The sequence below is a fragment of the Microcebus murinus genome, chromosome 18, assembly GCF_040939455.1.
Source record: "Microcebus murinus isolate Inina chromosome 18, M.murinus_Inina_mat1.0, whole genome shotgun sequence".
In the NCBI taxonomy this organism is placed as follows: Eukaryota; Metazoa; Chordata; class Mammalia; order Primates; family Cheirogaleidae; genus Microcebus; species Microcebus murinus.
In genome coordinates, this window is record NC_134121.1 from 56087039 (window position 1) to 56102036 (window position 14998).

Below are 14998 nucleotides of genomic sequence, written 5' to 3' on the forward strand. Positions count from 1 at the left end.
AGTGTGGCCCTGCCAACACCCTCATCGCAGACTTTTGGCTTACAGAAGCGAGAGAGAGTAAACTCCGGTTAATACGCTGCCCCGTGGGCAGTCCTTCGTTCCGGTGGCCATAGGAGACCCACACGGTCCCTGAGGCAGGAGCCTTGTGGGTCTTTGCCGTGGACTGAATCGTACCCCATGCCAATTCACACGTGGAAGCCCCACCCCCCAGCGCGATGGCATTAGGAGGGGGTGCTCTGAGGGGTGGGTAGGTTTAGATGGTGTCATGCGGGGGCTCCCTTGATGGGATTAGTGTCCTTAGAAGAAGAGGAAGAGACCAGAGCTTGCTCTCTCTCTCTCTCTGCAACGTGAGGGCACAGTGAGAGTGGCCGTGTGCAGGCCAGGAAGGGACCCTGCCCATGCAGGAGCCCTGACCGTGGACTTCAGCCTCCAGAACTGTGAGATCGTAACCATCTGCGGCTCAACCCACCCAGCCTGTGGCACCACGATGGCAGCCCGAGCAGACTCAGACGGTCACGGGGAGCGATATCTGGCTCATAGTAGGTGCTCACGGACACTTGTTAAGTGAACAAGTGAGTGGAACTAGAGTTGCCAGCATACCAGGATCGAGTGGGTTTTATTGAAAAAGAGGGAAGAAAAGAAACACCCCAGACTCTTCTAATAGAGGTGGTAGGTAGCATTTCCTTTTATACTTTCTGAGACCTTTAAGAGGTGGCCAGGTTTTTATCTTGGCGGGTCAGCGTAGGCCCAGTATTGGCAGAAACTCCAATATTCTCTGTGCACCTGCTCCACGGCTCCTGAAAATACAGCCTCTGAGGGCTTCTACTCTCACGACAAATCTGTCCAGTTGGCACCCTTCCAGAAGGTTCTGGAGGCGGCAGGCCACGAGGACATGCAGGGCCCCAGGGTGAGAGTGACGGGACATCCTTTACGGGGTGCAGGGAGGGGACGCAGTGGCCGGGCAGGTCAGCCCCCAGGCAGGTTTTCCTGCCTTGACTCCGGGCCCTGCTGGAAAAGGCCCGGGAAGAATGGGAATAAAAGGTAAAAAATAAAGTAAAATGAAGGGGAAAGAAAGGAAGCATATAAAGCAAAATAATTGCAACAATATAAAAGCCTCATGTAGGTGCCATAAAGAGCGATCGGATTGAAAGCTGCTGATATAGCTGAATCCATAAAAGTGTGCTCTAAGTTGTTTATTACATGCGGGGTGCGCAGGTACCGCGGCCCAGATTAATGGGGCGTGCGGAGGAGACAGACAGTTAGGGCCCGAGCCGGAGCGCCGCCCGGCGCGGCCGGGTAAACAGAGAGCCCTCGGGAAGGCGAGCTTCGCGGCTAGAAATACGAGGGCTGCCCGGGGCTCGGGGCCGGCTCGCTGGCTCCGGGAGGGAGGGGTGGCGGCTGACACCCAGCAAGGGACCGGAACAAGCGCCCAGGCCCAGGCGGGAGCCTGCAGGGCCCGGGCGGGGGTGCTACAGGTGGCCTGCGGGGTCAGGAAGGCCTGGTTCGAAGCCTGGCTCTGTCCCAGGTGTCCCGGTCACTTCATTCCCGAGCCTCAGTCTTGTCAGTGGCAAGACAGGAATAAACACCACCACCCCTCGGGGCCGCGCGAGTTCAGCCCCGGCTCGACAAGTCTTTCCTGCGTGAGTGCTTGGCCTGCACCAGGCTGTGTGCTGCAGAGTCCCCAGTGGGCGAGGTGGCAGCGGTCTGTCCTCACGGAGGGTGACTCCTGGGAGGACATCAGGTCCGTGCTGACGGGCTCGAGGAATTAAACACGCGTGTGACGGGTGCTGGGAAGGAGGGTCCGGGTGGGGGTGGCTAAGATGGCCTGGGTAGTGCAGAGTGCCCGGCACACAGTAGGCGCTCAATAAGTGACAGTCTGTCCTCCTGGGGATTTGTCTGCCTGTGCGGGCAGACAAAGGAGCTCTCCCCGCCATCCCCGGACCAGGTGATGCACCAGAGGCCACTGAGGGTGGGGTGACAGGCCGCGGGGACCTGGTGACCGAGGGAGAGGACGCCAAGGTCAAGCCCTCCAGGGACCAGGCACGGCCTCAGGCACTGCCCGGGACTGGGTGTGGGGACGGCTTCCTGGCAGATGTGAGACTCAGCGGAGCGAGAGGAGAAGGCGTCACACGATGGGAGCACTGCGTGAGTGAGGGCGAGGACCACGCCGTGGGCCCTGCAGGGCACTAGGATGGCAGGGGAGGACATCCGCTGGGCAGAGGCGATGGGTCCTGGCCACAGGCTGCCCCCTCCAGGAGAAAGGGCTGATTGGTGACAGCCCTTTTCCTGGCTGAGCCTCAGAATCTTTCTTAACACAGTGCAACCAATAGACCAGAGCTGGCACGGGAGAGGAAACCCACTCCCACCGGGAGAGGTTAGGTCGGGGCCAGATTGCAGAGGACCAGTAGGTCCGGCTCTGGGCTGGAAGTCGCCCCAGGTGGGTACGGAGGGAGGGAGGTCAGATGGGAGGACAGTCAACGGGGCGAGGGCAGGTCTAGGGCTGGAGGGAGACAGAAGGTGACGGAGGTTTGGAGACGACGGAGGTTTGGAGACGGTGTAGGAGGAAAAGGGGAGCCGGGGGAAAACTGGCTTTGAAAGAAGAGAGGTGAGTCTGGATTCCGTCTCGCAGAGAGAGAGATGGCGGCCGACGTCTGAAGGAGACGTTCAGAGAGGCGGGAGCCCGCTGGTGACGGGGACCTGCAGCCTTGTGTGCAGGTGCGCCAGGTGAGAAGAGCAGGAGGCTGGCGAGATCCGGGGAGCCAGGGGAACGGGGGGAACTGAGGGCTGAGAACTAGACGGGAGGGGGGGCTTGATCACTTCGGAGGGAGGAGGAAGAAGGGACAGTGGCAGGGAGAGCCTCAGGGGACACAGCGAGTGGCAGTGGGTCCTGGAAGCTCAGGGGGCAGGGGCTGCCTGGTGCCGGGGCCGGCAGAGCTGAGCGGCGGGGGGCCGGGGGGGGGGCAGGGCAGCCTGGTCTGGGTGACCAGCCAGGGTGGGGACAGCCCGACCAGGCTCAGGCACCAAACGCAGCCTCATTAAACCCATGCGCTGGACAGAGGCTAAGCAGGGACAGTCCTTGAAGCCGGAAGGGACAGGATGGCCTGGAATAAAAGAGTGCAGCTGGCGGTGGTGTTGGTGGTGGGGGACACTCCCTCTGCCCAGCTCGTGCCTGCGGGTGGCCCCCAGGACTGCCATCCTGCCTGAGCTGGTGGCTGAAATCCAGGCCTGGGAGGAGGCCACTCAGGTGACTGAGCGGCTCCCTGCCATGGGTGGGACTGAAGCCAGCGCAGGGTGAGTGAAGGTTGCTCCAGCCCCAGCGGTCGAGCTATGAAAACCACAGGCAGGCCGGAGCAAAGGGAGGAGCACCTTCCACGGGAGCTCCTGCCAGGCATGAGGCCCCGGGGTGGGAGGAAGCAGAGGGTGCTCCCCACATGGGGACCAAGTCGGATCCCGCAGCCGCTGAACGCTTGCATAAGAGCCACAACAACAGGGGACGTCTACCACGAGCCGTTCTCTGCGAACTGCCTCGGCATCCCTTCACAGATGAGGAAACGGAGGCTTAGGGACCACGTGACTCCTCTGGGCCACAGGTGCCGAGAGTGCTGGGGCAGGGGTGTTGGCCACCCCCCTCTCCGCACAGCACCGGGCCACGGGCCACCCGTGCCTGCTGTGCTCACGCAGTGTGGCTGCTGCCCCTTTTGATTTGATGTCATTTAATTTTAGCTAATTTACATGTAATTAAGAATGGATCCCCAATTCAGTTATTAGAACACCTTTAAGTATGTGCGGAACAACTTGCGCCTATGAGTCTACCTTTTCAGCTATAAATTTTATGACATCTAGACACAGATCACGTATTTCAGATGAAAATTTAACATCCGGATTGAGATGTGCAGCAAGTGTGAAATGCACAGGATTTCAAAGACTTAGCATGCAAAAAAAAAAAAAAAAAAGATAGAGAGAAAACAATATAAGATATTCCATTAATATTTTTTACACTGATTGTATATTAAGACGATAATATTTTGGTTACGTTGGGTTAAATAAAATATATTAATAAAATGAATGTCATCTATTTCTTTTTGCTTTGTAAAAAATGGGGCTACTGGAAAACTTAGCATTCCTTAGCATTCCTTCCGTGGCTCACATTCTATCTCCACGGGACAGTGTGCGATCTCCAGGTGTGGGGTGACCACCTGGGTGTGGGGTTTCCAGGAGCTGTGACAGTCCGGGGGAGGTCATCGGGGTCACCCTGAGCAGAGGGCAACTCCTGGGGTCCCTGGGCTTGCTCCTTCCTTCCCCACTTCAGAGGGGCACCAGGGATGGGGGAAGGGGTGCAGAGTGGAGAGACAGGAGGGGCGAGGGGAGGGGCGCTGGTGGTGGGTGCAGGCACCTGCTCCTCAGGGGCTGGTTGGCAGGCAGGGGGGCTGGGGATTTGTGTCAGGGAGAGGAACGGGGTTTTGAAGTGCAGTCACTCTCGGGAAGAGAAATGAGCTAAAAATCAGTGAATTCTGCTCTCAATTCACTACAAGTCACCACGTGAGAGCAGGAGCTGGGGTATCGGGAGCTGAAGACCCCCAAAGTCAGCCAGGGGAGCAGCGGGTTTAACTGCTGTGAGGAAGAGCTGGATGCTGGAGGAAGGGCAGAGAGGGTCTCAGGGTAAACTGAGTCACCCAGGAAGATGCCCGGCTTTGACGTGGACAGTGAACCACTGCCGGCATGTTTGACCCTATGTCTGACATTGCTTCTTATCCAATGACCGGATTCCATGGGACTCCAGGAAACCTGATCCCTGCAAAATAGGTGATCAGCACCTATTAGGGAAAAGCATCTCTCTCCCATGACTAAATCCTTTTCCTATAGAAACAGCAGCCCCTGGTCACGGGCTGGGGCCCAGGCTGCTGGGACTTGGCTGAGACCCTGGCCCAGGTCAATGCCAGAGGTCACACCTGCCACCCTGATAGGTTGGTGTCCAGAACTCTTTCTAAGCAGACTGGAGCCAGGGTGGGGGAAAGAGATACCTGGGGCAGCAGGAAGGGGCCCTGCTGGCATTTGGAAGGCACAGCAATGGGGATGTACGGGGCCAGGAATGTTCTGGGCCTTCCGGGCACTGGCAGACAGAGGCTGGGATCAGAGGAGGGGCACATAGGAGGTCCCCCTCGCTGTCCGCACCCTCATCTTGCTGCCGACGGGCGCCTACCCGCGCGATCAGGGATGATAAATGAGACTTGCTTTGGGAGCGGGCGTGGTACAGATGTGGAGGGACGTGAACATCTGGCTCCCCCAGCTCGAGCGGCAGCTCAGCTGCTGCAGGAAGCTCTGGGCTCCCCTCCCGGGCCACCCGCCCCACCTTCTCTGTCCCGGGGATGGAGCGTGGAGGGAGGGACTAGTCTGGCAGGGAGAACTGGGGTTGTGAGAAATCTGGCTCCAGTCTCAGCCGGACAAATGTCTCTTTGTCACCCCACACTCACTCCTTCACGTGGGTCTCACTGGGCGCCGAGTTCTCCTGGGGAGAGCTTTGCCTCCTTCTCCCGGGGAGCTGGGGGTGTCTGAGGATGGGCGGGGCACTTGCAGGCAGAGGAGGGACCGTGTTCCCATTAGTGGGGACCACCTGGCTCTGAGTAGAGCCGGTGCTTTTTATGTGCCAGCCGCATAGAGGCAGTTAGTGCATTTCTTTAGAAATAAGCTTCGATCTCCAGATCACCCCAGTGCTCCCCCGGCCGGCACCTGAGCACCGGCGGTGCTGGAAGCCACCACGCACAGGCTCTCTCGCTCCGTGCCGCCAGCCCTGGGTCTCCGGTGGCCCTGCTAGCAGTCACGCTAAGCGCCCCTCTCCGGATGCAGCACTGCAGACGTGTCATGGGTTCCAGGCTCAGCCCCTCCTCATCCTCTCTGCCCTGGGAGGGCCCCTGCCTCCCGCCCCCCCCCAACCCCTGCCGCTCTGTCTTCCCAACAGCCCCCCGGAGCACCATTCCCGAGATTTAACGACCCGCTCGGTGACGAGTGCCAGGCCCTGCCGCTTACTTACTCTCCACGGCGAGAGTGATGGGCTGGCTGGTCTTGTTATCGCCGTTCTTGTCATTAACAGCCTGCACGTAGTAGCGGCCGGCGTCGGGAGCCACGGTTGACAGGATGACAAGGGTGTTCTCCAGCGTGATGGCTCTGGGAAGAGGAAGAGGATTCCGCTGACAGGGGCCCGAGGGGAGCGGGGACCCGGGGCGGGTGGCCTGCCCATACCTCCCCAGCCCCAGAGCCCCTCGTCCTGCCCTCCTCCTCCCCGCCACCCACTGCAATCCTTCGGCGCAGCCTTTTGGCTGGATCCAAATTCTACAGGGCAGATTCCTTTTAGTGAAGGATTTAGATGAAGGTTGGGTGCAGTGAAGGGGCCAAACTTGGGCATCTGGAGGGCCACACGTGGGCTTGAGGCCGCTGGTTCCCCACCCTGGTCTACACTGTCACCGCGTCCGGTGTGCAGAGAGTCGCCAACGTGACGCTGGCACTGCCAACCGGGCCCAGATACGGCATGCTCACTGGCAGAGGTGGAGACCGTCCATGCGGGGTGTCCCCAGCCCCTACAGGAGGCTGCACCAGGAGCCCGCCGTGCACCCCTCGGACTTCTGCCCTTTCCGTGTCCCGGCTTCCATGGCCGTGCGTGGTCACCTCTGGCTGCGTCACGAGTGCCCAGACATCGAGGAATGAAGGAGTGAACGACGGTGAGTGAATGCACAGGTGGCAGTGGGTATGGGACTGAGCGGGGCCATCCTGGAATCGGCGCCTTAACCCTAACCCTAAACTCGTTAGATGGAGTCAAAGACCACGACAGGGACGTCGGGGGCCTGTCTCCCTCCAGTCCCCTCTCCCCGTGTCGGTTTCCACCTCCCTGTAGCCTGTCACCAGTGTGTCGCCCAGCTGGGCTGGCGAGGAGGGAGCTGGGCTGGCACCGTGGGTGCAGGGACGGGCCTTTGTCCCAGCCGGTCCCCGTGCTGGGGACCCGACGACGCGCAGGCCGGGTCTCCGGGCAGGGAAAATGGGCCTGTCCGGGCAGGAAGCCGGGCGCCCCACCGAATGGGGTGCAACGGCTCCGAGAGCGTCGCCCACACGCCTCTGCCCGTCCCCTCCTTCCCCCACTCTCCCGATGACAAACAAAACCATTAGTTTGTCACGTCGATCTCCAGATTTTAATGTGATGTGCCCGAGACAGCTGTTAAACATCCTTAATGTTAGTTTAACAAGGACAAATCCAGTTGAATTCTTTTCAAATTTTCCCATTAGGTGAATGTCTCAGAGTTTTAAACAGGCTCTCAAATAAACAGCCCGCTCTCCCCCAGCCCGGCCGCGCCGGCTCCGCCGAGCCTGGTTTTGGCGCTTTGCACACGAGATGAGACGTGCACTGTCAGCCGGGCTCCGGAAAGCGGGAAGGCAGGCCGTCCACCCGCAACCCCTGGGCTCCCTGATCGTCACGTCCAGTTTTTTGTTTCTCAGGAGAGTTCTCTTAACTTCCAGCTAATGCAGAGACACAAAGTGGGGCCAGAGGCAGCTAAAATACTCTAAAAGCTGCAAAATGGGACAGTGACCATTTCTTCGAGTGGGAGTCTCCTGCAGGGACCCTCGTCCTTGGCATGTGGGGGTGGTGGAGGGCTGGGGGGAGGAGGGCTGGGCTGTGGGTCCCCCCTACGCAGGGCTCTGGCGGGGCAGGGGTGGGGTCCGGAATGGAGCGAGCAGCCTCGTCCGTGGTGGGCTGCCGTTTCCTCTCCCGTGCCGGGGTTCGAGGGGATTTCCTCCAGCCCCGAGGGCGAGGGATTCTGATCTTGCTGCTGCTTCTGTTCCTTCCCTGTCTGGCCTGAGGCAGCCCTGCAGCCCGGGGACTGTACCCCCAGCCCTGCCTTGCCCTGCCCTGCCCTGGCAGGAGGCCAGCTTCAGGACCGGGGGGCACCCCGTGGGCGACAGCGCACAGGGACCAGGCTGTTGCCATGGTGCCGGGGAGCAGGTTGAAGGAGCCTCTGCTGGGCTCACTGGGCACCATGTGGCCCACGTGCCAGGTCCCCTGCCTGTCCTGGCCCCCAGAGAAGAAGGCCACTCCTCCAATTTCTTCTCTCCTTGACCAGGAAGGCTCCTCACCCCCCACAATCTCCCCTTTAACGTGACACTGTGACTGCATCGTGGTCGAGCCTTCTAGGGCAGTGGTTCTCAAAGAGGGGTGGCTTTGCCCTCCAGGAGACATTTGACAATGTCTGGACAACTTTTGGTGGCCTCGGCTGTGGGGATGCTACTAGCGGTAGAGGCTAGTAGAGGGCTGGGGCTAAGCGAGCACCCTACACCCTGCAGGGGAGCGTGATCAGGCCCCGAACATCAAGCGGGCCGTGGCCGGGACAGCCCGTGCCAGGTGGAGTGGCGTCTCCAGCTGGCAGAGGTGGCCCAACGCCCACCACCGTCCAGGCTCCCCTTCTGAAGGGGGCTGCGGCCACGGGAAGCCAGGGCCACGCTGGGGCGGCGAGGCTGGGCTGGCGGGGCGTGGAGGAGGGAACTGCACCCTCCTAGGCCCGGACCGTGAGGACCGCCTGCACGGGCCGCACGCCCTGCTCTCCCTCTGCGGAGCGAGACGAGGAGCAAGGCCTGTGCTCCCATCAGCCAGGCCCCCTCCCCCTGTGACGGCGTGGAGGGGCAGGGCTTTAAATGGACACGAAACCCACTTCTGCAGCACTCGGTCACTGAGGGTTGGGGTCTGTCTGCTATCGCGGCCAGCACTGCCTCAATCAGCTCCTGCAGGCAGAGCCCCGGACGGGGACCCGCAGGGCCTGGGTTCGAGTTCCCCATGCAGAACGGGACGGTGGGGAGAGAGGCCGTGACCTGCCCTCCCTGTGACCCCATCGGGTGGTTAAGGACGGTCGCTGGGTGTCCCGCTCTGCAGGGTGACCGTTCCTTTGGTAACTGTCGTGGAACGATGCCCTGCGTCACTGCCTAAGTGCACACGGCTGTTTCCGGCACTCAGCAGGGCTCCTGGCCCGCTGCACCCCAGCTGCGTCTCCTTGCACGGAAAGACACGGAGGGGGTGTTCTTGGGGGCCGCGGCCAGCAGGGCTCGCCTCCCAGGCGGAGTCAGGGCTGTGTCTCAGCCGCAGCCGGGTTCACTGAGCAGGCCTTGGCGACCCCTCTGCTTGGCCCCGCCCCGCCCCGCCCCCCCTGCTGCTCCTGCCTAGCAGCCCCAAGTATAATTTAATTACAAATAAAATAAATCATCCTAGAATGTGTGCAAAGCCCCCAGCGTGCATCTCTACGAGGAATCTCGTCTCCTTTTCAACAATGAGCCCCGAGCTACCAGTCCCGCCTCGCCCGGAAGCGGGAGCAGCCCCGGTAGACAGCGGGCCTGGGGGCCTCCGTGCCCCTCGCACCCCTCCGGCCCAGAGCACTGGCGAGATATGCATGTGTGACACGGGCACGCCAGAGAATTCGCTTCCAGGGGCCCTTTGCACTGGGCTGTGAATATTAATCTGCTGTAATTGCCGAGATAAAACCACCACATTGCTTTGTCTTGCATCTGGCAGGAGTGCTGTGGTGGGGCAGGGCGTGGGGGTGCGTGGCCAGGAAGGCGTACAAGTGTCCCAGGGTTGCGCTGTCCGGGTGCCTGGTGCTGGAGGGTGTTGGGAATGACAAGAGGGTGAGGACAGAGGCCGGGAATGAGAAGCCAAAAGGTGTTAGGAAAGGGGTGACGGGAGTAGGCTAGGGAAAGCCCACAAATGTGGGAGACAAGTGCTTGCATGCTCCCTCCTGCAGCCGTGGCAGGCATTGCCAATCGATCATAGATGCTCTTTCCCACGAGTCTGGACAGGGCCTCAGAATCCTTCTTAATACAGTGTTCCAGGCACTACCAATCGACCGGATTGCAACAGGGCATGAGACAACCTCAGCAAGGGCGCTAGGAGGGTGCTAGGACTTCTCTACCTGTCCCAGCACCTGTGTGGTAGAGCATGCTCCTTCTACAGCATCATCTCAACATCCATGTAGAGGGTTAACCATTCTCTGCTGGTCTTACTGAGCCTGAGTTCAGCCTCAGGGGGCATGGCATGACTCACGCAGCCTGAGTCCACCTGTTAACCTGGGGTGCTGTAACTGAGCTACTTCAGTTCTTCACCCCGCTCTGTGTCCACGCCCTGGGCCAGGTGGCTTTGCAGGGCCTCTCACTCAATGGGCAGAGTCTATTTCCCTGTCTCTTGATTTTGAGTTCTGACATGTCTTTGCTTTGGCCAATGGGACGTTAGAGGAGACCTGGAAAATGTGCGTTTCTGCTTCCTTTCCTGCTCCTGTGCAGTTGCTGAGAGGACGTGCGAGGCCCAGCTGGTGGGAGGATGGCACAAGTGGAGCACGGCTGATCACCCCAGTCACCTAACACGAGGCCTGTCTAGATCAGCCAACGGCCAGCCAGCCCCAGACAGTGAGAGAGCCCAGCCCAGCCCAGAAGAAACACCCAGGCAAGCCTAGCTGGAGCCACCAACCTGTAAACTCATAAGAAAAATCAATGCTTATGGCTTTAAGCCATGGAGACGTTTTGTTACTCAGCATTGTCCTGGGCGTAGCTGACGGATGCACACCAGGACAGAGGTTCTCAACCCTGGCTGCACATTGGAATAGCCTGGGGAGCTTTTGAAACCTCTGGCGCCCAGATTCTACCCCATTTCAATTAAATCAGAGTGCCTTAGGCTAGAATCCAAAGATCAGTATGTTTCAAAACTCCCACATGATTGCAACAGATAGCCAGGCTGAGAGTCACTGCACCAGGACTAATTTCTGCAGGAGGACAATCACTTCATCACGTCGGTGTGCCTGTTCTCGGGTGTCTTCCCATACGCGAGAATCAAAGACCCTGTCCCTGGCTTTGGCAGGGCTGGAATCGGCTCTCCCACCTACCAGCCTGCGTAGGATTTGGCAAAGGAGTTAAGGCATTTGGGACAAAACCCGCCATCTCACGGGGTTATTGCGAGGCCATTCATTCAACAACCGATTTCTCAGCAGGTGCTCTGGGGACAGGACAGAGAGCGAGGTCGGGAGCACCTCCTCCCTCAGGGCGCACAGCCGACAGGGAGGAGAGGGGGTGCAAGGCGTGCCCGGCGCCGTCTGCAGGACGGCGCAGCCGCTCGGTAAACGGCAGCTGCTATTATTGCTCTTCGCGGAGACCGGGGCTGCTCCGTCCAGCCTACCCGGCAGCCCGAGTGGGTCAGGAGAAGGGAGGTCTTCCGCGAGCAAGGGAGCGGGAGTCGGGAGGAGGAAAGCCCCGGCTGGCTCCGGACCCCGGGGGCCCAGGAGGGCGGGGCGGGTGGGGGTATCCCGGGAGGAGATGCTTCGGCCCTCGCCTTCCGAGAGGTGTGGGGTGCTGGCTGCCACAGCGACCCCGGGGGGCACACAGAGGGGTCCTTGTGAACACTGAAAGGACTGTGTGTTTCCTGCCCTGGGCTTCCTCCGGCCACACCTCCTCCCTGCAGCCAAGACACACACGGCGCTCGCAGCCAGCGCACGCCCGGCCAGCGGAGACGCCAGGGCCGCCCGGCTGCCCGGGAGATGCCAGCACCTTCCACGTCCCCTGGCGCTGCTGGCCTGAGTCCCCGGCCTGTAGCCATGGTGACGGTGCCTTTGTATGTGCCCGTGTAGGTTCTGAAGTGCTCTGGGAGGCAGATTTATTCTCCAGCTGAGTGTGAAGGCAACACCCCGGGACTCCCCAGACGGGGACCGAGCGTGGGCTGCAGGTCCCAAGCCCTCGCACGCACATCCAAGGAAGCCCCTCCGTCCGCCAGGCTTCCGACGCCATCCTGGGAAGCCCCCTATCCGGCCACGTCCCGGAAAGGCTGACACGGGGGCTTCTGCAGAAAGGGCCCTCTCCCGAGTTCGGGGGACTTTACCTGTCCCCCCCCTCCTCCCCCGGGGGAAGCTCCCTCCCAACCTGACGGAGTGGGCACTCACATGCGGCTGCTGGGCGGGATCTTGCGGCCGTCCCGGAACCAGGTCACCTGCGGCCGGGGGAAGCTGGAGATGCGTGGGGCGCGGACGACCGCCGCCTCCCCGTGGGACACGCGCTGGTGCTTCTCGCCCTCCTCGAAGCTGCCCATGTCTGCAGGGAGGGAGCACAGGCAGGGGTCAGGGCCGGAGGCCGGCCTCGGGAGCGGAGCGGCGGCTGCAGAAGGAACGCCGGGCAGAGAGGAGGCCTGTTTGCGGAAGGGGGGCGCCTCGTTCGGAGGTGGATCAGAACGGGCGTTATAGCAAGTGAAGTGTGTCCGTGTCTAAACCGCTGGGTGGCAGAGTCACCTGCAGAGACACAAAGTGCAGATGGGAGGCGCGCCCCCAAGGTTTCTGGCCGCCCCGGCTCAGACACCCTCTCACCCGTCCTAGCAGGCGCCCGCACGTGGCTCTTGGCCCTGCGTGCGGTGAGCTTTCAGACCCTGACTCACAGGCCTTAGTGTCCTCGATGCCCAGCCGCCCCGTGGTTCTTACTCTTGGGTGGGTCTCAGGATGCCCCGGGCCTTGGCAATCCCCCAGCGGCGCCCCACCCCGCTCCTCCCCCGGGCACGGGAAGGCCCTGCTTCAGTGCACCTGGCTCTGAGTCCCTGATTCATGCTCTGGACCTGCAGCTTCTTCTGCGCTGGTGGCCTTGCCCAACCTAATGGTTTGACCACAGTCTCTGCGTAAATGACTCTCATGTCGCCTGCTCCGGCTCTGCTCTCAGCTCCGAGACCCAATTTCCAACAGTTTGTTGGGCATTTCTGCCAGGCATGTCCTCTGACAGAGTGTCCTCTGTCACTTCCCTGCCAAAAGACCCTCTTCTTTTTTGAGACAGGGTCTCACTCTGTTGCATGGGCTAGAGTGCAGTGGTGTCATCATAGCTCACTGCAGCCTTGAACTCCTGGGCTCCAGCCATCCTCCTGCCTCAGCCTCCTGAGTAGCTGGGACCATAGGTGTGCACCACGATGTCTGGCCAATTTTTTTATTTTGTGGAAATGGGGTCTCACTATGTTGCTCAGGCTGGCCTTGAGCTCCTGGCCTCACTCGATCCTCCTGCATCAGCCTCCCAGAGTGCTGAGATTACAGGCCTGAGCCATTGCACTGGGTCTGCTTCTTGCATTCTCAGTTCTGTTAATAGGGCCCCTCCCTACCCCCAATCACCTAAGCTTAAACTCTTGGAGTCTTTGGAGGCACTTCCCTTCCCTGTCCCCCACAAAGTCCCTCTGCTCTTCCTCTGGCCTGTCACTGTCATATACCAAGGTCCCTCTGTCCCCTGAGGCCTTTCCAATAAGCTGACCACTTACCCCAGCTACACAGACCCCCACACATCTCCTATGTTGATCCCCTCCCACCCCTCCGACACCTGTTTGCAAGGAGCTTTTCTGACCACGCAGCTGACCTGCTTGCAGCCTCTGGTGTCTCCCCATGGCCCCGGGAGAGTCCAAACCCCCCTGCCTGGGTTCCAGGCCCCTCCCCAGTCTGACCCCAACCAGCCTTCCTTGCCTGAATGCCCATACCACATCCTGCCACCCTGAGTGACTCACACCCGGCTCCCCCCTCAGCGCCTGCATCTGCTGGGCCCTTGCCTGGAATGACACCAGAATAAGCCGTGAGTCACCAACACACCCTGATTCCACAGCATCCTGGAAGGGTGCAGTCAGTTAAGTGTTTCAAAAATCCAAACCTGCTGTTAGCTCCTTGTTCTAAACTTGGTAGGCAGCGCGTGTTCAGTGATGGTACTGCCTCGGAGTCTTTGAAACCTGAGTTCAAGTCCTGGCTCGTTACTTACGGCGATGATGACCTTGGGTAGACCTTCAGACCTTGTTGAGCCTTAATTCCTTCTTCTGTGCAAGGAAGTTGAGAAGAGTACCTTTGTCTCAGGTTGTACGGGGGATTTCATGAGCTACGTGCGTGTCAGGCGGTTATCGATATTCTGCTACCATCCCACATGCTTTCCTTACAGTGTGATTGGCACTTGCTCTCACTGAGAGGTGGGGCCTATGTCCCCTCCCTTTGAATCTGGGAAGCTTGTGGCTTCTCCACCCATAGAATGTGCTGGAAGGTACGCTGTGTGACTTTCGAGGCTAGGTCATCAAAAGCATACAGCTTCCCCCTTGGAATCTAGCCGCCATGTTGTGAGGAAGCTCAATCTAACCCAGGCAGACATGGGAACAGCCGGCACAGAGAGGAACCAAGGCCCCCAGGTGGCAGCCAGAGTCAATGTTAGACATGGGAACAAACACGTGGGCCCTGACATGACCTCAGCCCCGGCCTTGGAGTCTTCCAGCAGAGGCCTCAGTCACCAGAGAGCAGAGGCTGTGTGCACAGAACAGCTGTCCCTGCCGTGCCCTTTCCGGATTCCAACAGTCAAAGAATCTGTGAGCGTAAGAAATGACCGCTGTGCACCATTATATTTTGAGGTAATTTTCTGCACAGCCACAGAAACTGGAAGAGTATGCAAAAGTGCTAAAAAATTTATCTAGTAGTTGTAGTATTATAATATTGGAATAGTATATATTCTTTTTACAGTTTAGTTTAAATATCACCTCCTCAACCGATATTACCCCACACCATGCAGATAGAAGTAAAAAACAGGCCGGGCGCTGTGGCTCACGCCTGTAATCCTAGCTCTTGGGAGGCCGAGGCGGGCGGATTGCTCAAGGTCAGGAGTTCAAAACCAGCCTGAGCAAGAGCGAGACCCCGTCTCTACTATAAATAGAAAGAAATTAATTGGCCAACTGATATATATATATAAAAAAAATTAGCCGGGCATGGTGGCGCATGCCTGTAGTCCCAGCTACTCGGGAGGCTGAGGCAGGAGGATCGCTTGAGCCCAGGAGTTTGAGGTTGCTGTGAGCTAGGCTGACGCCACGGCACTCACTCTAGCCTGGACAACAAAGTGAGACTCTGTCTCAAAAAAAAAAAAAAAAAAAAAAAAAAAAAAAAAAAAAAAAAAAAAAAAAAAAGAAGTAAAAAACAAAGACTCGTTGAGCGCTCACCCTACGCCAAGTTTC

At 59.3% G+C, this 14998-nt stretch overlaps 1 protein-coding gene across 1 annotated transcript in view; it reads right to left on the bottom strand.

Annotated features, from left to right (window-relative positions):
- Positions 1-14998, bottom strand: part of SDK2 (sidekick cell adhesion molecule 2) — a 137239-nt gene that overhangs the window by 83930 nt on the left and 38311 nt on the right. Inside the window, exons 6-7 of the mRNA XM_075993921.1 lie at positions 11949-12096; positions 6029-6162 (exon numbers count right to left, since the gene is read on the bottom strand). Coding sequence (XP_075850036.1) covers positions 6029-6162; positions 11949-12096 — 282 coding nt within the window. The remainder of the gene's footprint in view (positions 1-6028; positions 6163-11948; positions 12097-14998) is intronic.